This window comes from Pseudorasbora parva, chromosome 10, assembly GCF_024679245.1.
Source record: "Pseudorasbora parva isolate DD20220531a chromosome 10, ASM2467924v1, whole genome shotgun sequence".
NCBI lineage: Eukaryota > Metazoa > Chordata > Actinopteri > Cypriniformes > Gobionidae > Pseudorasbora > Pseudorasbora parva.
Genome location: NC_090181.1, coordinates 40,911,892 through 40,938,065, shown reverse-complemented (window position 1 = coordinate 40,938,065; position 26,174 = coordinate 40,911,892). Strand labels below are relative to the sequence as shown.

Sequence of the window (26,174 nt, the reverse complement as noted above, 5' to 3'; positions counted from 1 at the left end):
CTTGCACATAAAACACATTTATAAATAAACAAAGTTATAATTTTTGGATTACGTGTTTATTTTATTTATGGTTGCATTACAGTTTTTCTCAGTCGCTTTGGTGCATTTCTCGAATCAAACTCACAATTTGCAAAAGAGTAAGTGCATTTCTAAAACAATTTGAACAAATAGCAAAACACCATGGATAACCTGCAAAAGCCACTCTCTTACTCAAAATCCTTAATTCATCTCTTAAAAGTAAATATCTGTGTCAATGAACATGTCAGTGCCATCAGAATGACAAGTCCTTGTGTCATTGTGTACGGATAAGATTGTTTAGTCATGTTGTCAATATAACAGTTTACTCTGGAGGGATGTTCTGATGGAAACTATGGCTAAAGGTTGATGACAATTATTGTCAATTGTAAGTTACATCTTAGTGTATGTGTGAGTGTAATTGCAGGAGAATGGAAAAGATTCAAATTTACACTCTTACTGTATTTTATTGACAGAACATGTCATTGAGATACAGAAATAAAAAGACAGTACTGAATAGCACACAAAACAAAAACAAAAAAACTAAAGAAGAAATGTGAACATAGGAAAAACTACATGCGGTGCTCTAGAAATATATTTATACCTGCTAGTTGATGTTTCATGATAAGCACCTTCGTTAGAGAAAGATTCACCTGGGAGCTATTTACCAATTCAGGACAGATTTAGAAAAAAGTTTAATAGAAATATAGAAAGTATAAAAATATGCTTGACATATTATGATAACTTGTTCAACCATTTCGCATGTAAAGACTTATGCTATGAGCGTGTGCCTAAATGTTGTGGGGGTGAAACTATTCAACAGAGACCCAGTATAATACATTTTGATCAACATGACATAAGCAACTGATAATGTAGGAAACAACAGAGAATTTGACATATAATCATTTGCATGGATGTACCAAAGCATTTGCAACTTTTTTGATGTGCACAAGTGACACAATGATGTTTTGAGAATTTCAATTCTGATCTGAGAAATGTTCCAAAGCGACTGAGAAAAACTGTAAAAACAAGTTAAGCCAAGTACATTAAAATAAATGACATCCATATATAAATATTTAAATCAACAAGCGGCCACCATTCTCAATCGACTCTAAACTAGCTGGCAGTGAGTTGACTAGACTATGTGAACTAAACTCTTGTAAAAAATGCACTTTTCACTGGATTCTGAATGAACTTCACAACGATGACATTTTGCACATCACAATCTCACACAGGCCTACTTGATATGGAGTCGCTTTGTTAATTTAGGTTTTTATAGGTACTGGTATATGTAAAACTAAATATTTTTGGGGTTTTATAAATAGAGAACATCTAGTTTGCCATGTAAATGTGTATTATATGTATGGCTCCAGGTGGCTGAACAACTATTTTAATTCTTTTTTAAAGAAAAAGCATTGTTTGTTTATATTTATGGCTATGCCTATTTATGATGCTTAATTAAGAATCCATAGCTCCTTAGGTCAAGCTGTAATAAAACAGCAGACTTTAATAGGCCAATGAAGAGCCTTAATTGTCAAGTGAAATGTCAGGCAGAGAGCGTCAGATTTGAGTCGGTGACTCTGGTTGGCTGTCCCGTTGGCGTGGGCGGCGCTCGTGTCTCCAGGCATGGCAGGCTGTGTTTGCAGTTGTCCCTAACAGCACAGACCGGCTCCAGCCCAAACACCTGTGTTTGCTTTTGCGCTCACTCCCCCAATCTTCTTCATGCAGGTCACATGATCGGCAGATAGCCCCGGCACCATGGGAATACAAAAGCAGGGGCTTTTAGCGCTGTTAATCATTAATGTCAGGCTTCCTTGTGCCCCTCTTTCTTGACGTTGCAGATGTGAATGTTATCTTGCTCATGCATTCAGGTCAGACGTGACTGTGGGTATAGCTGCAGGTGAGCGTGGTGGATGGAACGGGTTGAACCAGCAGTTACCGTATGAAGACGGCTGCTGATTGGTTCTAAAAAGAAGAACATACTCAACATGATTACAGCATAAAAGGATTGTAAAGTGTATTGAAGTATTATTTAAGATTAAGCAATTGAAGAGAGAATGTGCAACTTTAGTTTAATATTATGGACTATACATATTAGTGTACTAAAAATGTGTATTTCACAAAACATTGAATTAAAAGCTTAAAAATATAGCAGCAACCATCAGGGTCTTGTTTGACATGGTGACTGAGAGTGATGATAGAAGTAAACGTAATTTGTGTTTATTTGACCACATTCATCTTTAAAGAATTATAGTCACAATCCTCCAAACTGAAAACACACTGAGATTTCTCTGATTTTACTTCTGGTTGGTTGTTCCAACTACACACTGTACAATTATATGGAAGTGTGTTTCCGCCACAGAATAAAAAAGGTAATTAATTCAAAATGTTGACTTTTTTTCTCAGAATTGCAAGTTTATATCTCACCGTTCTGACTCTATAGCTTGCCTATTGCATATTTTATCTGACTTTATATCTATTGACTTTTTCTCGCAATTGTACAGTTATATCTTGCAATTCTGTTTGTGTAACATAATTGAGACTTTTTATTACGCAATTCAGTTTATAGGGTGTGTTTAAAAATGGCAGAACTGTGAGATAAAAAATAGCTTTTTTTGTTGTTTTGTTTTTTTGGTGGAAACAAGCTTCCATACAATTCCCTAACATACACTCTTAAAAAGGTTTTTTTTGTTGTTGATGTTGGCAGCGGCGATGCTTTGGTTTCCCAAAGAACCTTTAAGTGAACCGTTTTAAAAAGATAACACATTTCTAAGTGTAAAGAACATTTCAATAATCTAAAGAACCTTTTTCCACTTTTAAGAACCTTTTGTGCATTGGAAAGTTTACATCTTTGTACATTTTAAAGGTTCTTCATGGAACCAAATATGCCAATAAAACACCTTTATTTTAGGAGCGTAGGAATTGGCTTTATAGGTTCAGCTAGAGATTTTTAGTCCCAGAAAACTAATGAGCATTTTATCAGTAAGGCTTCAGTTTTAGTATGTCTGTAGTTAATCATTCCATACAACAAAGTCATATATTGATCCCAAATTGTTAGGAAGAGGCTGAAAAACTAAGCAAGTCAGCTCAGTTCAAATAACCTGGCTGTTTAAATGTAGTTCTGATGTTCAATTTTGTATCTGTGAGTTACCTTTTACATTGTCATAATTCTAGCTATAGTGGAATTAATAGCTTTTAAAAAAAATATTGGGCCCCACTTTATATTAGGTGGCCTTAAGTACTATGTACTTACATCAAAAAATAAGTACAATGTACTTACTGTGTTCAAATTGTATTGCAAAACATCTTTGCTGATATTGAGGTGGATACGGGTAGAGTTAGGGACCGGTGTGGTGGTTTGGGTCAGTTTAAGGGTAGAGTTAGGGTCAGGTGTGGTGGTGTGGGTCAGTTTAAGGGTAGAGTTAGGGACAGGTGTGGTGGTTTGGGTCAGTTTAAGGGTAGAGTTAGGGACAGGTGTGGTGGTGTGGGTCAGTTTAAGGGTAGAGTTAGGGACAGGTGTGGAGGTGTGGGTCAGTTTAAGGGTAGAGTTAGGGACAGGTGTGGTGGTGTGGGTCAGTTTAAGGGTAGAGTTAGGGACAGGTGTGGTGGTGTGGGTCAGTTTAAGGGTAGAGTTAGGGACTGGTGTGGAGGTGTGGGTCAGTTTAAGGGTAGAGTTAGGGTCAGGTGTGGTGGTGTGGGTCAGTTTAAGGGTAGAGTTAGGGTCAGGTGTGGTGGTGTGGGTCAGTTTAAGGGTAGAGTTAGGGTCAGGTGTGGTCGTGTGGGTCAGTTTAAGGGTAGAGTTAGGGTCAGGTGTGGTGGTGTGGGTCAGTTTAAGGGTAGAGTTAGGGTCAGGTGTGGTGGTGTGGGTCAGTTTAAGGGTAGAGTTAGGGTCAGGTGTGGTGGTGTGGGTCAGTTTAAGGGTAGAGTTAGGGACAGGTGTGGTGGTGTGGGTCAGTTTAAGGGTAGAGTTAGGGACAGGTGTGGAGGTGTTGGTCAGTTTAAGGGTAGAGTTAGGGACAGGTGTGGTGGTGTGGGTCAGTTTAAGGGTAGAGTTAGGGTCAGGTGTGGTGGTGTGGGTCAGTTTAAGGGTAGAGTTAGTGACAGGTGTGGTGGTGTGGGTCAGTTTAAGGCTAGAGTTAAGGACTGGTGTGGTGGTGTGGGTCAGTTTAAGGGTAGAGTTAGGGACAGGTGTGGTGGTGTAGGTCAGTTTAAGGGTAGAGTTAGGGTCAGGTGTGGCGGTGTGGGTCAGTTTAAGGGTAGGGTTAGGGACAGGTGTGGTGGTGTGGGTCAGTTTAAGGGTAGAGTTTGGGACAGGTGTGGTGGTGTGGGTCAGTTTAAGGGTAGAGTTAGGGTCAGGTGTGGTGGTGTGGGTCAGTTTAAGGGTAGAGTTAGGGACAGGTGTGGTGGTGTGGGTCAGTTTAAGGGTAGAGTTAGAGACAGGTGTGGTGGTGTGGGTCAGTTTAAGGGTAGAGTTAGGGACAGGTGTGGTGGTGTGGGTCAGTTTAAGGGTAGGGTTAGGGACAGGTGTGGTGGTGTAGGTCAGTTTAAGGGTAGAGTTAGGGACAGGTGTGGTGGTGTGGGTCAGTTTAAGGTTAGAGTTAGGGACAGGTGTGGTGGTGTAGGTCAGTTTAAGGGTAGAGTTAGGGACAGGGGTGGTGGTGTGGGTCAGTTTAAGGGTAGAGTTAGGGACAGGTGTGGCGGTGTGGGTCAGTTTAAGGGTAGAGTTAGGGACAGGTGTGGTGGTGTGGGTCAGTTTAAGGGTAGGGTTAGGGACAGGTGTGGTGGTGTAGGTCAGTTTAAGGGTAGAGTTAGGGACAGGTGTGGTGGTGTGGGTCAGTTTAAGGGTAGAGTTAGGGACAGGTGTGGTGGTGTAGGTCAGTTTAAGGGTAGAGTTAGGGACAGGTGTGGTGGTGTGGGTCAGTTTAAGGGTAGAGTTAGGGTCAGGTGTGGTGGTGTGGGTCAGTTTAAGGGTAGAGTTAGGGTCAGGTGTGGTGGTGTGGGTCAGTTTAAGGGTAGAGTTAGGGACAGGTGTGGTGGTGTGGGTCAGTTTAAGGGTAGAGTTAGGGACAGGTGTGGAGGTGTAGGTCAGTTTAAGGGTAGAGTTAGGGACAGGTGTGGTGGTGTGGGTCAGTTTAAGGGTAGAGTTAGGGTCAGGTGTGGTGGTGTGGGTCAGTTTAAGGGTAGAGTTAGGGTCAGGTGTGGTGGTGTGGGTCAGTTTAAGGGTAGAGTTAGGGACAGGTGTGGTGGTGTGGGTCAGTTTAAGGCTAGAGTTAAGGACTGGTGTGGTGGTGTGGGTCAGTTTAAGGGTAGAGTTAGGGACAGGTGTGGTGGTGTGGGTCAGTTTAAGGGTAGAGTTAGGGTCAGGTGTGGAGGTGTGGGTCAGTTTAAGGGTAGAGTTAGGGTCAGGTGTGGTGGTGTGGGTCAGTTTAAGGGTAGAGTTAGCGTCAGGTGTGGTGGTGTGGGTCAGTTTAAGGGTAGAGTTAGGGACAGTTGTGGTGGTGTGGGTCAGTTTAAGGGTAGAGTTAGGGACAGGTGTGGTGGTGTGGGTCAGTTTAAGGGTAGAGTTAGGGACAGTTGTGGTGGTGTGGGTCAGTTTAAGGGTAGAGTTAGGGTCAGGTGTGGTGGTGTGGGTCAGTTTAAGGGTAGAGTTAGGGTCAGGTGTGGTGGTGTGGGTCAGTTTAAGGGTAGAATTAGGGACAGATGTGGTGGTGTGGGTCAGTTTAAGGGTAGGGTTAGGGACAGGTGTGGTGGTGTGGGTCAGCTTAAGGGTAGAGTTAGGGACAGTTGTGGTGGTGTGGGTCAGTTTAAGGGTAGAGTTAGGGTCAGGTGTGGTGGTGTGGGTCAGTTTAAGGGTAGAGTTAGGGTCAGGTGTGGTGGTGTGGGTCAGCTTAAGGGTAGAGTTAGGGACAGGTGTGGTGGAGTGGGTCAGTTTAAGGGTAGAGTTAGGGTCAGGTGTGGTGGTGTGGGTCAGTTTAAGGGTAGAGTTAGGGTCAGGTGTGGTGGTGTGGGTCAGTTTAAGGGTAGAGTTAGGGTCAGGTATGGTGGTGTGGGTCAGTTTAAGGGTAGAGTTAGGGACAGATGTGGTGGTGTGGGTCAGTTTAAGGGTAGAGTTAGGGTCAGGTGTGGTGGTGTGGGTCAGTTTAAGGGTAGAGTTAGGGTCAGGTGTGGTGGTGTGGGTCAGTTTAAGGGTAGAATTAGGGACAGATGTGGTGGTGTGGGTCAGTTTAAGGGTAGAGTTAGGGTCAGGTGTGGTGGTGTGGGTCAGTTTAAGGGTAGAGTTAGGGTCAGGTGTGGTGGTGTGGGTCAGTTTAAGGGTAGAGTTAGGGTCAGGTGTGGTGGTGTGGGTCAGTTTATGGGTAGAATTAGGGACAGATGTGGTGGTGTGGCTCAGTTTAAGGGTAGAGTTAGGGTCAGGTGTGGTGGTGTGGCTCAGTTTAAGGGTAGAGTTAGGGTCAGGTGTGGTGGTGTGGGTCAGAATTAGTTAATTGGGGGGCAGAAATTAATTACAGACGTAATTACATGCAGGTATTTTTAAAATGTAAGTACAATGAAAAATCATTTATGTACACAACAAGTGCTTTGTATCAAATGATTCATTAAAATGTTAGTACATAGTTGTTAAGGCCACCTAATATAAAGTGGGTCCAAATATTGTTTAGTCATTATTTTATATCGCATTATGGGCAATCTAATGAAATCGCAAACCTGAAAAAATACAGGTTGCGTTAAATGCACAATCCCTCTTTAACTTCATTTATATGCAGAAACATGACTGAACCCACAATGTTCAGACATCAGGCCAGATTTACACCACAAACTGTTTGTTTGTTCACCCTGGACACTAACGATAAGAGTCTAGAACAGGAGTTCACCACCAAAATCACTAGTTAACCAGACCCTGTTCTGACTCTCTCCCCTGATGAAACTCCCACCCACACACAGACATGCATTACCACACTGCTCCTGTCAGAGAAATAAAAAGCGGATTATAAAGAGGCATATTTCCTGAGCCTGGTCCAATGGGGAAATAAATAGTTCATTTGTTGAGTCAGAGCAGGCCCTAACCGTAGTGAGCTTTAAACAAAAGGTGCCTGTTTACCAGCAGCAGGTAGAAGATGGATAGCTGGTTAAACATTGCTGGCATACCTGGCCGGTGCCATGGGCCGGTCAATGAGCCCTACTGAGGGGACATTGTGTATCCGTGTCTTATCTGTGGTGTTCTCTTTGAGACCAGACCCGTGAGTGAGAGCGAAAGGAACGTTTGAAGAGACGCAGATTATAATGGGTGGGCTTTTTGTTGGGCTTTTAATAGTCAAGCTGTTATAATTTAGCATTTTTTAAAATAATAAAATTTCATTTTAGAAAATTGTTGGAAATATATGGAATTGCATATCTATCTATCTATCTATCTATCTATCTATCTATCTATCTATCTATCTATCTATCTATCTATCTATCTATCTATCTATCTATCTATCTATCTATCTATCTATCTATCTATCTATCTATCTATCTATCTATCTATCTATCTATCTATCTATCTATCTATCTATCTATCCTTATTACAAGGTAAGTAATCTATATGTAATTTATTATGTAATTATTTATAAATATTATAATAATATAGTTATTATATTGTTATATTAGAGACTATATATATATATATATATATATATATATATATATATATATATATATATATATATATATATATATATATATATATATATATATATATATGTATGTATGTATGTATGTATGTAAAAAAAAAAAAAAAAAAACTAATACATAAATCCATCATCATATCCATAAATTCATTCCTGGAAAATTGGCAGAATTAAACAGAAATCCTTTATTTATTACTGTAATTTTATACACATGGGACATACCACCTGGCCCTATTTTTTCTTATAGCATAATACATAAACGTATTATTCATGCCTTTCACAGCTCATGGTCTCAGTTAATGCATGAACAAAATACTGTATCACTCTTACGCTTATTTTAGCAAGTCTCACTCGGCTCAGCCCTTCAACAGGGTGTGTTTTTATTCGTGTGTGTTCCCATAGCCGTATCCTTGGCATGTTCCGGTACTTGCTAATCACCCAGATTTTGTGTGTTTCATCTCATATGAGTCAGTCGTCCTCAGCTATTCCTGTGCAGCAGAGATCTGCGTCATGTTTCAACACAGCGTTTCTCAGCACCCATAAATTACACAGTGGTGGCAAGTTAAAGAAGTGCTGAAAAGCAATGAACAGAGCTTTACTCTACTATCAGTGAAGCATAAGACTGCACCATCCCACACACGACCTGTTCACACACACTCGTGCATGCGTAAATACTTGCACTCACATGCTTCCATATGAAAAAAAAAAACACAAACAAATCTTTGTCCACCTTCTTTTTTTTAAGTCACTAACTGTTTTTGGTTTCATTAAAATCCAACATCCTTCTGACCGAGCAGTGAAATCGGTCATCTTTTATGAGATCTCTTAAACCGCATTATGGGCTAATGCATTAGTAATAGTGAGTCATAAAATGAATAAAACTGACTCCTCTTATATTCAGTTATCTTGCTGCCTAAGATGTTCTCATTCTTTTTTCTCATGTGTTCATGAACAAAAAAATCTGAGATCGACCTACTTTAATACTTGAAGGTGTGTGTGTGGGGTGGGGGGGTGGGGGGGGGTGGGGGGGGGGACTCAACCCCATATAATCAAAAAGCTAATTGTGACTTTCTGACTTCTGGACAGAAAATAAAGCTTAAATATAGGGCTGAAAAAACAGACTACATTGTTACTTTTTAAGGGGTAAATCGGAAAGTAATTAAGCTTAATGGGCTACTACCCAAAGATGACTTAATGACCCTAATGTCGTTCCACACCCGTAAGACCTCCGTTCATCTTCACACACAGTTTAAGATATTTTATATTTAGTCCGAGAGCGTATCTAAATGTATGCACACTATACTGTCCATGTCCAGAAAGGGAATAAAAACATCATCAAAGTAGTCCATATGTGACGTCAGTTATTTCATTAGAACCTCTTGTCCAAAAATAACAAAAACTACGACTTTATTCAGCATTGTCTTCTCTTCCGCGCTTGTGTTCAATCCTCAAATAAAGATTCGAATGGTTATAAATCAGCTTATTGATCCATGATTCGGATCGCCAGTGTCTTGTGATTTCATCAGTTTGACACGCGATCCGAATCATGAATCAATAAGCTGATTCATAACCATTCGAATCTTTATTTGAGGATTGAACACAAGCGCGGAAGAGAAGACAATGCTGAATAAAGTCGTAGTTTTTGTTATTTTTGTACCAAAATGTATTTTCGATGCTTCAAGAGATTCTAATGAACTAACTGACGTCACATATGGACTACTTTGATGATGTTTTTATTCCCTTTTTCTGGACATGGACAGTATAGTGTGCATACACTTAGATACGCTCTCGGACCTAATATAACATATCTTAAACTGTGTGTGAAGATGAACGGAGGTCTTACGGATTTGGAAATGAACTTATGATGCTGTTCACTTTATCTAAGCGATTCCTCTTGACACCATTATATCAGGTTTCTGGTTCAAATGTAATTGATTCATGTTAAACTGACTTAAAACCGTTACTCTTTGACATAACTTGATGGTTTTATTTTGAGATAACATGATTCAATCAAGTAACCCAATCAAACAGGACTTTCACTTCCCATCAAGCTCTGCAAATGGGCTGAATTTAGAGAGTAAATGCTTAAATAAAGTGCTATTTTATGCATTTCTAACGAGATAAGAAAATGGAGATACTTTTTAATGTTTTGTTATGTTGGTATTTAAAAGTTTGTGTTATGTTAGTGTTTTTGGACGTTACCACTGTGGTGAAGTGTAGAACGTGCTCAGGGTGAGGATCTGCTAATAACAATTAAAGTTATTTTAATAATAAGAAACAACGACTTTGAGCAGGCCATGGATGTAACAAAACCATCTAGCCAATACAATCTTGTAATGTTAAAGGTTTTGTAAATGTTGTAAAAAATAGCATTTCACTAAATTAAAATAATCAATTAAACTGGATTACTTGTTTTGTTTTTTTATATTCATTTCAGAGTAATAAAACTTAATAGTTTTGGACAAAATTAAGAATTTTAACCTGATTGAACTAAATGGCATTGAATTAACTTCACGTAAAAAAATTACATTTACCAAAATAAACAATGTTAATTCAATTACGTGGAACCTGTTGACATAAAAAAATTAAGTAAATCCAACGTATAATTTTTTTGAGTGGAGTGAGTCATTAATGACATCAATTTCATATTTGGATATTTTATCCCTTTAATGATAACAGTTATTTGGCTAACACTTTGCACTAAGGTTAGTTAACATGAACTGACAATGAACAATTCTTCTACAGCATCTATAACACTTTATAAGGTCTCATTTGAAATAAGCAATACTTATGTTGCATTTATTAATCTTTGTTAATGTTAGTTAATAAAAATACTGTTTGTTCATGTTAGTTCGACACTCAAAAAAATAGCCCTTTGTATGATTCAATCAGTGACAGATGTGCACGTGAGAATCAACATCTAGAGTCAATGGTGTTCATTTAACTTAAATGAATAGTTTTAATTTAACTTAAATTGTTCATTCAGATGAAATTATTCTAATAATCCTACAGTTAATGTAATTGATTTACAAAACAACAAACAAAATATAGTTTTTCTTTACACGTTCACTGTTGTTATTCCAGAGGTGATACTAAACATTAAAATGAACATTAATGAAGATTAAAAAATGCTGTATTGTTCATTCTTCATGTCAACTGAAGTTTCCTAGTGTTTGTTAACTTATTATAAAGTGTGACTGCATTTATTAATCTCAATTTCAACAGATTATAAAGGTGATTATAAATCTGATAACATTAGTAAATGCACTCTGAACTAATATAAGCAAACGATGAACTGTTGTATTTTATTAACAGATATCAAAGGTTAGGCTAATTGTATGGGCAATGAAAAAATGCATGGTCATGTTAATTAATGCATTAACTTTCAGGTTAAAAATCTTTTTGTACTTTTTACAGCGTGCAATCACAACAAAGAAGCACATGAAGGCTTTCTCTTTGCGTGTAGCCATCGCATTGTCATCCCTCCTCCTTTTATAATTTCTGATCAAAGCAGTCGTGTGAGTTTGGTATTGCTTTCTTTTGCCACCACTCATTTGTCAAACGCATTCTAGATCAGAGAGCTACTGTATCATTAGCACAACCCCATATCAGAACCCTTATACTTGACAAGATAAGGCATTGTCCTCAAAACTCAATCTTGACCCCCTTTTAGCCTCAGCTGTCCCTTGCACATGCAGAGGTGAAGCCCGGCCACAGATATATGCACAACATGTAGCACGAGCGTGTTTGTTCCCGAAATTGCGAAAAGCCACGCTAAAGTATCTAAATGACCATACAGTACAACATACAATGAGAGTTAAACACATGGGGCAGCTGGACTCTTATCTGAACGAAACCCAGCAACAAAGGAGCCCTAAGACTAAGAGGCTTGATGCATGGGAAAGCTATGGGCCAGCTATTGTGACTGCCCTTCTGCTGAGCAAATAGTCCAAACTGTTCATTCCCCGTCTTCCATTCTCTCGCCGGCACATTGTTTGTGTCCTTGCATTTCATTCGGCAAGGAAGATTGCTCTCAGGCCCAGTGAGCAAACAGTCCAGAAAAGAGCCGGCTATCTTCTGCTGTTCCCAGGAGAACTAGCATTTTGATTTGGGCTCCAAGCTGTCAGAGGATTGGAGAGTTGATGTCAGGGTGCCTGAATTAATTGCTTTAAGCCGAGGAGGGGGCTGACTACGTTTATCGCCAACTGTTCAGTAAGATGTTTCCTAGCAATTATGCCCTCGACTTCGGCCGTGAGCTCCTCAATTGTCGGCTGTTATATTTTAGAAACATACCGCGGATGCCTCAGGATCTAGACTGAATAAACTTGCATGCCCGGTTAATGTTCTAGTCCGATGTGATTTTCATATTACACTGGCAGAAACTCCAGATTACAGAACTGTTCAATTGACATTTTTTTCTATTAATGGGTCAAACACTTTCCAAGTGAAATGGCTGTGCCTATTTTGAGTAGCGAGCAACATTTTCGCAAGCCATACAACAATTCCTAAATGTCCACAAAGGACGTAGCTGTTACGTCAAGCATCATTTCACATCTAAATGAATCGTAAACCCTATTGTTGTTCTTGTCCGTTACCATCAAAGGGCACTGCGAATGCTAAATAATTCATCTTCCCTATTCCCATCTCTCCCTTTTTCTATAGCTTGAACAGAGAGAGCATTTGCATTGTAAAGGTAATATAAGTCTAAGGCTATCGCATTAAAAGGCACATGCATTTGTTTCGATTATGAACGGCCTCTCGTATGTCTCCCTGTTCACATCCATCATATCATTTGCTTTAAAGGTGGCATCATTGTAAGGCATTCTCCAGCATTGTTGTTTTGCATGTAAAAATGGCTCTGTGGATGATTTGCATCGGTATAGGTTTGCAATGGTTGTAGAACGGTCCATGGGAAGAGAGACCTCAACGATGGGTTGAGCTTTTTAAACTTCCTAATACACAGTTATGGAGACAGTTGTTGCTATAGAGATAGCATACTAAATATAAGCCCTGCAAAGTGTTACAGTTTTCTGACTGTTTTCTCTTTTAAATCTTTTTTTTTTTCATCACTAAAGCACAAAAGGTTTTCAAATGTAAAAATGTATACATTTAGATTTAGACTGAGATTTAGAAGCCACATGTTTACATTATTTCAACAAGTTTTTGTTTAAATAATCATGTTCAATGGTGGAATTTCGGTGGGAAACTACATTACCCATGATGCTGTACAGAAAATTCCACCAATCAGAGAGTTGCGGCGAGCCGTCTGCAGGGAACGCTTTCCCATAATAATCGCCTCCCTGTGCAAATTTTGCCAATTATTTTTTAAATTTTGTTTATTATTTTTATAGGCATCATAAACAACTTTAAATTAAAAGTTATATAATTCACTGGAATTGAACATTTAATTGTCATTCACAATGCATCATGGGATTGTAGTTCTTTCACTCACTACAGACAGTCTTGTACATTTCATTTTCAAATAAAAGTATGGTGTGGCTTTGTTCATTGCTTATAACACTTTAAAGCATTTTTTGTTTGTTTAAATGCTTTTTCGAGGTACGTACTTCACATTATATGCCATTCATGGGAGTCGCAGTTGTTTTTGTATTGCTGTTAAACATACACTTCAGATGGTTATTATAGCGTTAAATGTGGCCGAGTGGTCTTGTTAAGGTTCTTACTAATTGATGCTATTGTCCTCGTTTCTGTAAATTGGAAAACAAAGACATGCTCGCCGATAATAAATCAGCCACTACAAAGGAGGAAGCTCTTGATCTGACAGGAAATTGAATTAAAGTGTCTGCTATGTCGCTGTCAGCGTGAGAAGAGGGGTTAAACATTGTGTGTCAGGGGACCACTACTGTGTAGCATCTGAGAGTAATCTGTTCTAACGTAGCAGAGGCTCCTCGGGGCTCTTTAACAGGCAACACCCAGACATTAATCTCTTTGTGATAAATGCATTTATACTGGATTAAACTGAAGATTGCCTTTAGTTTGAGAAAGGGTTGGTGAATTATTTAGGTCTGAGTTGGGGGATTTACTTTAAGAGCTCTTGCTATGAGTCTCTGGGGACACTGTGGAGTTGTTGGGTATGTATTTACTAGCAGGTTAAATTTGCCCATGGCCGAGAACAACATCAAGAGATATTTGATCAAATGAAAGAACATCAACTGGAATTTGCTCTCCCGTCACGTTTGCTCATGTCTGCTTTTGTTAAGTGGTTTACCAGACAAATGATTTGAATGCAGACGTGAAATAAAGGAGCTTTATAAACTGTCATCTTCATCAAGTATCGCATTGCAGACGGCGTAATAAACATAAGGAGGCATAACCACACAACTCATAAATCCAGATTTGGTTTGAATGCTTAAGGAAAAAGATTGTCATGAATGTTGAATGAGTACGTCCATCACCCTCCAAACTACAAGCTCCTCAATCTTGAAAAAATATATATGCAGAAATCACCTTTGTGACATACTCCTCTCACGTACAATAAATTGGACAAGCTCTATCTTGGAATAACCTATCGCCTTTACCATTTCGGCACTGGGAACACATGCAGGACACAATCTGATTCGCTTTTGTTATGCAGGGAATCACGCCGGGGCATCTGGGCTTGTTTGCCTTTGGTGAGAAATGGAGATTGGTTTGGAGGTCTGAATGAATTGCTGGCGTCTGTGTTTATTGCTTTCATTAAGATTTAATGAGTCAAGTGTCCTTCCCAGTGACTTAGATTTTACCCACAGCATTTGACCGTAAGAAACGTTCGGCAAGTCTGTGAACTATTGGCATCCGTACCATGTACATGTGTATGTTAATGTATGCGAGACAGCTAAGAGCCTCTCGCTGTCATTTCTTATTTAATAACCTACTTATGTCAGCCATAAAAAGGATTCTGGCATTTATCCAGGCAATGTTATCCCTAAAAGATGCTTATGTTGAAGCAGTGAGTCGGGTGGATGGGTTTGTTGAAGGGACATGTGGTTTGGCCTGTACGTCTCAGCAAGAATTTCACACCAAGCTGTTGGATGAGTGTGAACACAGGCCTGACCCATCACACTCTTACACTATTTCCGCTGCATTCGGCCAGAATCTCCGACCATACACCCTGACAGCATGCAGGCCATTTAACAACAGCTTCCGTACATTCATACAGCGTTTTAAAGGGAATGAATAATAGACAATGTTCCTATTCAGCGTTTGAAGGGTTGGGCATGACTTTAAAAGCAATGTGAGACAACAACAAAAAGAAAAAAACATTTGGTGATGATTCATGTCAAAACAATGCCACCGACTCATCCCATCAATGACCAATTCTGCATGATAGTCCACTGCTGAATAAATGCTCATGAGTGTTTTATTTAGAGAGAGAAATCAGCTCATACTGATGCAGTAATTACAAACTTCATCTTGAATCTCTCCAACAATGTATTTATTCACTCACTGCATCAAATGTCAGAAAACATGCATTAGCCTACTCCATCCAAAGAAATGTAGGCCTATACTTATATGGTGAATTAGAGCGCTAGATTTATTTGACATTTTACTGTGTGGAATGTATCTTAACAAATGTAGATTGATCTGGTTATTGACTTAAAGAAACACAGGTGTGTCTGTGCATGCTTATCATATTACTCAGAATATATCATTTTATTTATCGGTAACTAAGAATAAGTAGTGTAACGTGCAAAGCATACTCCACATTGTAATGTATAAAAAAAGAAAACGAACTGTTTAACTAAAAAAAATGAATACTGCTTATGGCGGTTTTGAGGAAGAAACTAGCAGGTTTTCAAAAGTTCACAACCAGTTCAAGGTCATTTTAGGAAATAGAACAGTATAAATAAATATGGAATACCAGCAACCAAAAAAAATAATAATAATAATAATAATAATAAAGGAAGAGAGAGATATATATTCTTTTTGAATTTTGTTACATTTAAAATTCAAGAATAACTGTATAAATCATTTCACAACATCCATTTCACCTACAAAGAAATATTTTTGGAAATGTTTGCATATTGGATTTTTATTATTATTATTACTATTATTATTATTAGCTATTAATGTTGTTTACCTATATGTGTTTATAACTATTTATTTTTTCGATTTTGGGGGGATTGTTTTTATACTAGTTTTACATGTAATCGCGTTGCGCAGCGTTTAAAATGCCTTAAAGACTCTTACAAAGACTAGCCTAATCCTATTCGGCATATTGCAGTGAAACTGCCTTTCTAACTTTAGGGCGTAGATTAGGCGTCTGTGTTGAGCATTAATATAGTGTGGGACAGCAGCAGGATTAAGAGTATTTGGTCTTAAATCGGGGTAGTGTGAACGGTCCCTCCCCAGCAATGGGTTCAAGCGGCATTACAGCTTGTAAGATGGGTGTCCCGCAGATCTCCCGGGAGACCAGCTCCACTTGGGTGTTCCAGCACTGAGTATAGAGCAAAATACGGGCTAAAGCCATTTAGGTGACCCGATGTAATTTAGTTTAGTTTAGATGCCACCATATAGCCTACGCGTTTATGCAATTCGGGTCAAACTATTTTCATTTTGGTATCAATTCCAAAATGAGCTGTAGCCTACAATAGGCTACCAATATCAGGAATAAATGTGTAAGCTATTCAAATGAGGAAAAACAACGAAAATAAGTAAAATTATTTCAAAGTTTAATTTAAATTGATATAAGTGTACAATGTGTTAGGCCTGCATGATGTGTTTGTATGTGACGCACTTAAAAGTTTATGCCCATAGCTCTTCACGAGAAACTTCATTCGCCTAATGATAATTTTGAGGATCAGTTGTTTACATTCTGGCTTTCATTTGCAGTATGATATGCAAATTGAACGACGCAAATTAAACAGGGTTACCTACATGAGAGGGAAAACACGCTAGGGAAAGGCTGATCTTGTTGCTATAACAGCAAAAAAAATTTGATTTTAGGTTTTAATTATTTTTCAATTAAAGTTTGCAAGCATCACGAATTTATATGTAGGCATTAGCTATCGAAATCTATTTTTAGATCTCACTTTTAGGCTATATTTTTTTCTTAAAAGCATCTGGGAGTTTTTAATTCCAGGCCTCCTGTCTCACAGCCGCCTAATATAATAATGGAAATAATAATTATTAGTAGCCTAGTAGTTTTGCTGTTGTTGATAATGATTATTATTTTGATAGCATATTTGTGCAGAATCCAGAATCATAAGTGAGACAATCGGAGTAGCTGCCATTCCTTTTTCTCTGCCGTTGTGAGAGTAAACTGTCTGTAGATTGTCATGTTAATATTTATTTTGTCTGCTGTCAAACATTAAGACATTGCTAATGCTCGCGTTGATGGCTGTTGTCATTTGTGTCTCTGGAAAGATGTTAAACGCACCAGAAATTCGTCGCCAACATTTTACTTCTTGGTTGGCGAAAATAATTGAATATGTCGAAGTTTTCGTTAAACGAGTACAAGCGTAGGCTACAGTCCTTTATCTGCACTGATAATTGTGTCGCATAGCCTACGCGTTTATCTCGACAGCAAGTTCGCCCGATGAAAAACATCATTACTATGTACCTGAACTCCATTTGATGGGCATCACTCAGTTATTGGCACGGCGAAAGCAATGCATTTCTTCTCCAGTATCATTGGCATCAATCAGCTGGAATAGCCATCTGACAGTCGGCTGAAAGAGCCCCTTAACATCAGCACTTGAGTTGTGTCTGTTCAAGCGTCCAACTCTATAGCCGTGAAATCGAAGTTGAACGCAGAAACCTCCTATATGAAATCCCAATTAAACACAGCATGCATCGAAAGCCTCAGCCGCAACAGCAGAGAGCTGGATTTAATCATGAAAGACAGTGTTCGTACCTGGAGTCTGCAGCACGACAATCCGAGCCTCTCCCGCTGCCTTCTGCACACGGCTGGAAGCCTCACGGCATTTATTTGAGCTCAAACTCTGTCACTGTTGACTTTAGCAACAAAGCAAAGATTTCACTGCCCCGCTAGTTTAAAAAAATGATTATTTTACCAAGATATCGATCAGTGCGCTATAAAAATTCAGCCTAGCATTATGTCTAAAACGAGGGCCACCGAAATTTAATTTCTGTGTAAATTTACCTAGAAGTGACGTGCTCTTATTCAAAGTTTACACTCGTGTGATTTGATTGCTCATGTACACATCCTATATGTATTAATACCGCCTTTTTCATTGTTTACCAGTTTGTGTTTATTCGCAGATCATGGGGGTTTGAAATACAATGGAATGGACTGAGAAGTAAAAATACAGAGGTAACAAAACCAGGCCTTCTTCGCCATTATTCAAGTTGAAGGAGAATCTCTCCGTGTACACATGCATGTGATAGCCCAGGGGACGCAGGTGACTTGATCTGCAAGTTTCCGTTTAAATGGGAAAGCCTGTGACACAGCTTCCTTATTTGTGGCAGAACAGCAAAGCGGTGTCTGTCAAATATATGGCCCCATGCACTCAAACATTTATTTTTCTGTTTTTAGTTATTATGGCGTATTTTACATGTAATGTATTTGTGTGTGTATTTATTTATTTTACATCAAATTGGTCTCACGTCTTATGTGTTGGAAAGAAAGGAGATCCTTCATAAAGATGATTCTCAGTTCATCAGAAATGGGTTCGAGCTTTGTTGTGCCTCGTGTTAAATGATGCTCGCCTAATATTTGTTGCAATTATCACTATAATATATATATATATATATATATATATATATATATATATATATATATATATATATATATATATATATATATATATATATATATATATATATATATATTTACATAAGGAATGTGCCAATGTGTGGGCTATATTATATATTGTTGTGTATTCTATAGCACTATTATATGCAAATAAATGGACTTTAATATATGGGTTTTCTGAACACAACACAGGCTACATTGTATTGTTGTGGTGAAGAAAAATAATATTTCAAAAGCTAGTTACCGCTTTTTTATAACATGCAACACATCGTTCAAGAAATGAAAAGCATAATTTTTAAGTAGTTTAATGCTGAGTATTTAGAGCATTGATCCCTGTTTCTAAATGTATATTTGGCTAAACGCTTATTTCATTTATTAAAAACTAATTTCATTGTCTATTTGTCTGTTTTTATTGTTGATATTAATTTAGGGTTGAAATGAAAAGAAACTCATTAAATTAATTCAATCAAAAGAATGTGGAAAATTCGATATAAATGTGTAGCTTACAAGTGGTTCATGTGTGCAAATGCATTGATAATTCGTTGATCAAAATGACACGTTATTATTATTTTGTTGTATTTGTTGACAACACAATAACACAAATGAGAGAAAATCAGAATTGAGAAAAAAATTCAAATAACACTTTAATATAGATTCTGTTCTTGTCATCAACTACAAGAATACACATTTACAGGCCATAAATAAGTTTACACAAGAGATTGAAGAAGTTCAATCCGTCCGCAGTCCTTCGGTGTGATTTTGGTCCATTTTCAAAAGCCGCCTCGAAGAGTTCGTCACATTGTCGACATGTCTTTTACAAAATAATTACTAATGAACATCTAAATTAACGGGAAACGTCAAAAATCAGAATACATATACACAACCATTTTACAAATGTACAAATTGTCACAAGGTCCGTGAGGGTTTAGGAAGAGTTCAGGATGGGCCTGGAGTACACACCTTGGTAATAGGATGTGTCCGGCGAATCCAGGCCCGCTTTGCTGGCCATAGAGCCCATGGATAACGCGCCGGCCATCGGAGAGCCGTAACCGTAATGCATCACTTGCTCATATGTCTTTAGGTCCATTTTGTGATGCTGTTGCTCCGAGGACATGAGGTTGTTAATGGAGAAGGGGTGATTGAAGGAATAGTGATGTTCTGGCTTCAGGTGTCCTTCATGCGCCAAAACAGAGTGATGTTGAGCTAGGAGATGCTGCGCCTGGGAGCTCGGCGAGGCTGCGTGCTCCGGGCTCAGACCCTGACCCTGACCCGACTTCATGTCCGACAGGGATCTTTTGTGCTCGTTGCTGGACGAGTTGGAATGAGGAGATTCGTTCCCGTTGCAGCTCTCGGAGCTGCTGTTCGATCCGCCCTCCGATGTCTTCCGACCCGGCTCCTTGCTCATTTTCTTGTCGCACTTGAAGCGCTTTTGCCTTCGCAGATAGCAGCCGTTTTCAAACATGTTCCCGGAATCGGGGTGAAGGGTCCAAAACGAACCTTTGCCTGGCTTATCCGGGGAGCGCGGAACTTTCAGGAAACAGTCATTGAAAGACAGCGAGTGGCGGATAGAGTTCTGCCAGCGCTGCTGGTTCTGTCGGTAAAAAGGGAAAAGGTCCATTATCCACTGATAGATCTCACTGAGGGTCAGCATCTTACTGGGGGACTGCTGGATGGCCATGGTTATTAGGGAAATGTACGAGTAGGGCGGTTTGGCGTGCGTGTAGCTCCTCCGGTAGGTCTTCGGGTCCCTCGATCTGTTGATGTTCGACTGGCCATACATGGGACTCATAGCGTTCATATTGCTGTACGAGGTTAAGGCGTTCATGGAGGGTGCTTGCGCTGCCATTGGGCTCATGGTCGGGCTCAGGGCTGCGCTCATGCCCGTCATACCCGCACCCATGCCGGCCATCGCTCCCGCTCCGGGGGACATGCCTGTCATTGAAGGACTCATACCCGTGTTGACATAGGACATGTTCATGGTGTTTGCTGCTGTCATGTTTGCAGTCGAACTCATCCCGGACATAGTCATGTAAGTGTTCATGGAGTTCATTCCCAGTCCGGTGTTCATGTTGCTGACCGAGGTGTAACACTGCGGGAAAAAATCAGACAATACGATTAATTAATGCAAATCCAATACATTAAAAATCGTTTGGCTTAAAAATAGAAATATTAAAGTAACTTAAAGGTTCCCTAAAGGTTCTTTTATTAGCATATAACATATTAAAATCGAAACTGAACAAAGTTTTTTTTATTAAATAGCTCGTTTAGTTTTTTTGTTTAGATTTTGTTTTTAAAACGACTTAAATTGGAGATATTTAGAACCATAAGTCATACGAGTGCTACTAAAGTTTTCGTTGTTGTTTTTTGTTTTTGTTTTTTTTCCCTTTGTTTCTTCAGTTAGCTATAGGTTTCCAACATAATGCAGCGAAACGCTGATGAGCGACATATACCGCCGCTCACAAATATAAAACCAAGAAAAAGGCTAGTAGATTGTTTAAAAGTTCAAATGCCCGGCCATTTTCGCTTCCGGACGCCCGGTGTTGTTGGATAATAAAACCCATGTATTCGTCGGTATCCATAATTGGAAATGAAAAGTTTACATTGCATGTCAAGCACAACTTTGTTAGGATAGTGCAGGGCGTCGAGATGATGGGGGAGGATTTGGAGGCGCCTCAAGTCAATATTTGATCTCAAAGTTAATATTATCTCAGGGCTAATATTGAGTTGTATAAAACCGGATCGGATTTCGACGAGGAGAAAAAAAATACATATATATTTATTTAGGTGAGTTACCCACCTCGGGCTCTCCGTAGTAAGCGCTCCAGTCTGCTGCGTGTTCGTGTCCCTCCATTTTGACAGCACCGAGCATCCTGGAAAAAAAATCTTCTACTTTTCAAAACGCTTCCCCACACGAGAAATGCCGGTATTGTGTGTCCTTTGGCAGCCAAAGGTGGTTGTTGGGGACCACGGGATACACTCGTGTCGTCGTTGTGCTCTCCTCCTGTCAAGAGCTGGCGCATGTGTGTGTGTGTGTTTCTGAGATGACTGCAGTTGAAATGACGCCTGCTGCTGGCTCTTAACGCTGTGATATAGCTCTGTGCGCCCGGGCGAGCCTCCAATCCCTACTGCTTCACTCGGCCCCTATTTGAATAATCTGCTCACACCTAGGCGTGAGACTTCTCCATTTGCCCCCCTATTGTACACCTGCGCAGCTTGAAAAGAGCAGCCCCATTTGAAAAGATTCATTATATCCTAATCTTATTGTATTCCAGCGGGAGAAAGGGGGGGATAGAAGTTTGGACTGCTGCGAGAGGAGTGGTTTGAAATCTTATCCAGATAAAAATTGGAGAGAACGGATTTAGGAATGCCAACAGCTCTGGGTTCAAGTAGCCTATAAAGTCTTTATTCAGATGAATCAACTGTCCAAATGTCTTGTTTTGTTTTTCATAATTTACAAGCAGCATTTATTATGCACAGTTAATGGAAATCTATTTTAAAGGCATGACATAAGCAAATCAATTTAACTTTGTTTTATTATTTTTAATATGCTCTGTATTTATTTCCACTTAGTTATTTTTCTTTTCGAGCCCAATAATTTCCATTAGGCTAAAGACAATGTCTAACTGATCTTTAGTTCTTATAAAAGGACAGCTGGATGTAGGCTATTAAAATATATATAGACTAGCCTATAATTATGTAAAAAGTACAAATTTGAGAGTAACAAGAACGAAAATGATATGGGCCAGACCGAAACGTGTAAGTGTTTTCGGCTGTTTTGAATTAATTTGTTTACCTGCGCTCTAGTTTATGTAACTAATAGCGGTGCACAGTTTGCTGATGTAAGAGCAGGTCATCGGTGTTGATTCTGCAGAGCTCAGTGGCAAGATTTGATTGCCTTCATTAAACAAAGTAGCCTAACATTTATACACTTTGTTTGACTGTCCACGATATTTAGCTGGTGGTGGCTTGGTGCACACGCTGAATACAACGAAAAAACAATTCCCCATCCCTTTATACAACTTCAATATTTACTTATACTATTTACTATTTTAACCTATATTTCACATCCTTCTTTTGCCCTTTGATGACATGCATCTCTTGATTTGGTTAAAACATATAATATATAGGCTATTTAAATATGAGTGCGCCCTCTCTTGGTATACAAATAGATTTTTCCTCAGAAATACGTGGATACACTGAGTTATCACCACGTAGGCTGTTATTTTTTTGTTAACCTTATTCAATTATTTAATTTTAAACAAATCAGTTAGTGCCATCGAAATAGTCGAAAATGTCACGAAATATCTATGCCATGTAGTCTATAGGCAACGTTCATGCTCAAGCACACATGACATATATATATATATATATATATATATATATATATATATATATATATATATATATATATATATATATATATATATATATATATATATATATATATATATATATATATGCACACACATTTTCATTTCATCAGTATGACCTACTAATATTTTATGCATTGGCCAATATGATTATTAATGATTTATTATATAAAATAATCAAACCAATAAACGTTACAGTTCAGTTTCAATTAATGTGATATTCTCATGTTAGCTACATTTACAGGCTGGACATTCCTTATCATTTTAATCAAATAGCCTACTATTTTTTAAATAATCAACAAGAAATCAACTCTTATTATTCGATTTGACACGTGCCTCTCCTGCATCTTAATGGTGTAGAATCAGATTTAGTGTGTATTTGCGTATTACAGGGATACAATTTGCAAATATAATCACGGAGTTTATTTGGACCCGTGTGTATTGTGTAAACGGCGTAAGTTTGATGTGCTCACACAGACGCCGCTAAACGCGTGGAACGCGTACCCCCGAAGAAACGTTCGGCAAATCCGTCGCAGTTTCTTCGTTTGTCATGATGATAATCCTAAAAGATGGGACAGTTATGAAGGCAACCCTTTCACAGCGTTCGATGAAATATTGAAACAGCAACTCGTACCCAATTAAAACTGGGTCATCATCAGAAGGCTTTATATTTGCTGATTATGTCGCTACCTTGGATAACTCGGTGAATATTAAGGAACAGTATTCCTTCAGTTTAAATAAAAATAGCTTTTCATGGAAATGTTTTTCGTTTGTTCCCGTGTTTAGCATATGTGTACACGTTGATCTGATTTTCAATCATTTCTTTATATGAGGCAGTTAAACTATAGCGGCTGAAAAGTTTGACATTGCTGCCAGTTGTTTTCGTCTTAAAACTGGCCCATATTATTTATCATATTCAATAAGTGGGTTCATCTTATTTTTCTATTAGTAATTTAATTTATTATTTAAAATTAAACAATAAAAAGTGCACTATCGTTTCTGTTTGCAAGCTGTTACGTCTTCAAATGATAAGATTGAAGTGTGTGCGCGCGCGTGTGTGTTTCAGGTAAACCCTACATTATGAGAACACAATGCATCTTTTTGGTCCCTATGAGGAAAACATCTTATAAATCAGACTATTGTGTGATGGGTAGGCTTGGGGTTAGGGAATAGATTATCCCCATAAAACATGAAAACACAGTGTGTGTGTGTGTGTGTGTGGGGGGGGGGGGTGTTCTACATTTGCTAACTATTCATTTATTTAATCTGAATTAATAGCCTCATTACTCAGTAATCATTGATTCAGTAATCATTGATGGCACATTTTCATTATCAGTCTCTGGCATGGACAATCCCATAACTTGAAACAAACAGACAGATACATTTGTCTTAATACACAGAATCCTCATTTCACTAGATAATACCACATATTCTCAGAATATCGCGTCACTACGGCATTGTCCAACCCTCCAAATCTCAATCACATCATTTACATGAGCATGCTTTAACATTTTTTATCCACTTTTACCAAAAAATGTAACTATAGGTTTTACTAAGTAAGTAACTAAGTAAAGCCTTGTTACTAAACTAAGTAACTAGGCTTACCTAATTTTGAGAAAACGATATAACTTCTTTTATAATTACATGGCACAGTGTCCTCCTGGATTATTTTGGAGTTAATTATTAATAGAAAAGGAACAGACTGAACTCGTTCTGTGTAGAAGGTCACGATCTTGTATTTGGTGGAAATGCAAAAGCACCATGTCTTTGAGTAAACACACCACGTTGCAGCATTGGTCTATACTTTGATCGCCTCTGAACTTGGGCTGGCATATGTTGTGTTTTTCCAAAACATCAAGCTCTAAAACAATAGATGGCGAAACTTTTATTTTATCGAGAAGCACTTTCTTTCTCTGAGGCTTCAGGATTGTCTCTGCTTCTCTGCACGGCCCAGAGCTCGATCATTCATCATGCGGTTCAGCGCGCTCTATGTGTTGCAATGTACTGTCACTGTGGGTGGCGCCTTGGTGATCCTCCTCAATCTCATACATTAGGGCCTGTATTCTCAGTAAATATTGCCATGGAATCTCCAAACACTGACCTCCATTCTCCTTTTTGACGCTATAAATTTGTGTTCGAGATCGTAGAGAGGTCAGGATATGTTTAAGTTTCTAGATAGATAGATAGATAGATAGATAGATAGATAGATAGATAGATAGATAGATAGATAGATAGATAGATAGATAGATAGATAGATAGATAGATAGATAGATAGATAGATAGATAGATAGATAGATAGATAGATAGATAGATCGATAGATCGATAGATAGATAGATACTCGTTGTCAGTAAATGAGGAAGCAGGATTTCAGTAAATTCCCTGCTGCTGTTTGCAGGAATGTGTTAGTTGGAGCTTCTCTTTCAAAGCTTTTAAACCACAAAAGAGGTCTTTAAACAAAAGTATGTTTGTTCTAATTTCTTCTCTTTTTTGGCATTTGCACTTTTACCCCCTCATTAATCTGCTGGAATACAAAAGGGCCAACAGGTTAAGCTTATGATTCATCTGTGTGAAACTGATAACTGGATCTCTTTCTTTCCAAATAAAAGATGCAAAAATGTTTGCCGCACAGTGTCTGTGGCGACAGTAAACATTCCAGAGCGAGACAGGAGTTTGTTCTGGCTATTATCTGGCACAGCTGTGACAACCCCTGTTGGCTGCAGGTTTGCGGCCAACCAAAGCATGTTTACCTGGAAATGAATCTCAAAAGTAGTGCGACGGGGAATGTACACAACGCCGATTGGATGCAGAGGAGGGGGAACGCAGGCCCGCCATTGAAATGCCATTCAAAGCCAAAGGGGTGGTACGGAAGATATTGCACAGGGGCCTGGGCGCAAACAGTGGCGTAAATGGGCTAAAGGACTTCCTCAAATACGCACATTTTGATATTGAGAAGCATTCGCCGAGGGCTGCCCCATAGTGCACTTCTGTTTGGTCTGTATCCAAGGCCCACTGCAATACACTTCTCTTGTAATGCAAAAAGGACCACAGCACAACCATGCATACCTCAAACAAGGTGCCAATCCACGTCCTGCAAGCCCAGCGTAATGGAGGGTCTGAATGCACAAAATCAAACATCTCTTCATTCCAGCTAAATGGCCGAGCCGGGCAGAAGTTAAACGGGGTGACAGAGGGAACAAAACAAAGCCCATCGAAGGCTTGAGATGGTAAATCTCTTAATTGATCAGATTAATGCATTATAATGCTTTGGCATGTCTGACAAACTATTACCCCTCCGAGGACAAAAAGGTTCGGATTAAATCCGTTATTTTAATCCTTCCATTTTAATGTATGCCACAGCAAAAATGTAATATCACATAACCCTCCATTGCTATTCATCAGTGAGG

The 26,174-nt window shown here is 38.8% G+C and overlaps 1 protein-coding gene and 1 long non-coding RNA gene across 2 annotated transcripts; both read right to left on the bottom strand.

Moving 5' to 3' along the window:
• Positions 1 to 34: 34 nt before the first annotated feature.
• Positions 35 to 17,789, bottom strand: LOC137091588 (uncharacterized). The gene is made up of 3 exons (XR_010908100.1): positions 17,539 to 17,789; positions 17,245 to 17,445; positions 35 to 1,980 (listed from the first exon to the last, which is right to left on the bottom strand). It is a non-coding gene; the product is annotated as an uncharacterized lncRNA (long non-coding RNA).
• A 1,229-nt stretch (positions 17,790 to 19,018) lies between these two features.
• On the bottom strand, positions 19,019 to 21,612 carry foxa2 (forkhead box A2). The gene is made up of 2 exons (XM_067456152.1): positions 21,197 to 21,612; positions 19,019 to 20,488 (listed from the first exon to the last, which is right to left on the bottom strand). Exons 1-2 carry the CDS (start codon positions 21,266 to 21,268, stop codon positions 19,325 to 19,327), a joined length of 1,236 nt encoding a protein of 411 aa, XP_067312253.1. The 5' UTR covers positions 21,269 to 21,612; the 3' UTR covers positions 19,019 to 19,324.
• Positions 21,613 to 26,174: the final 4,562 nt, after the last annotated feature.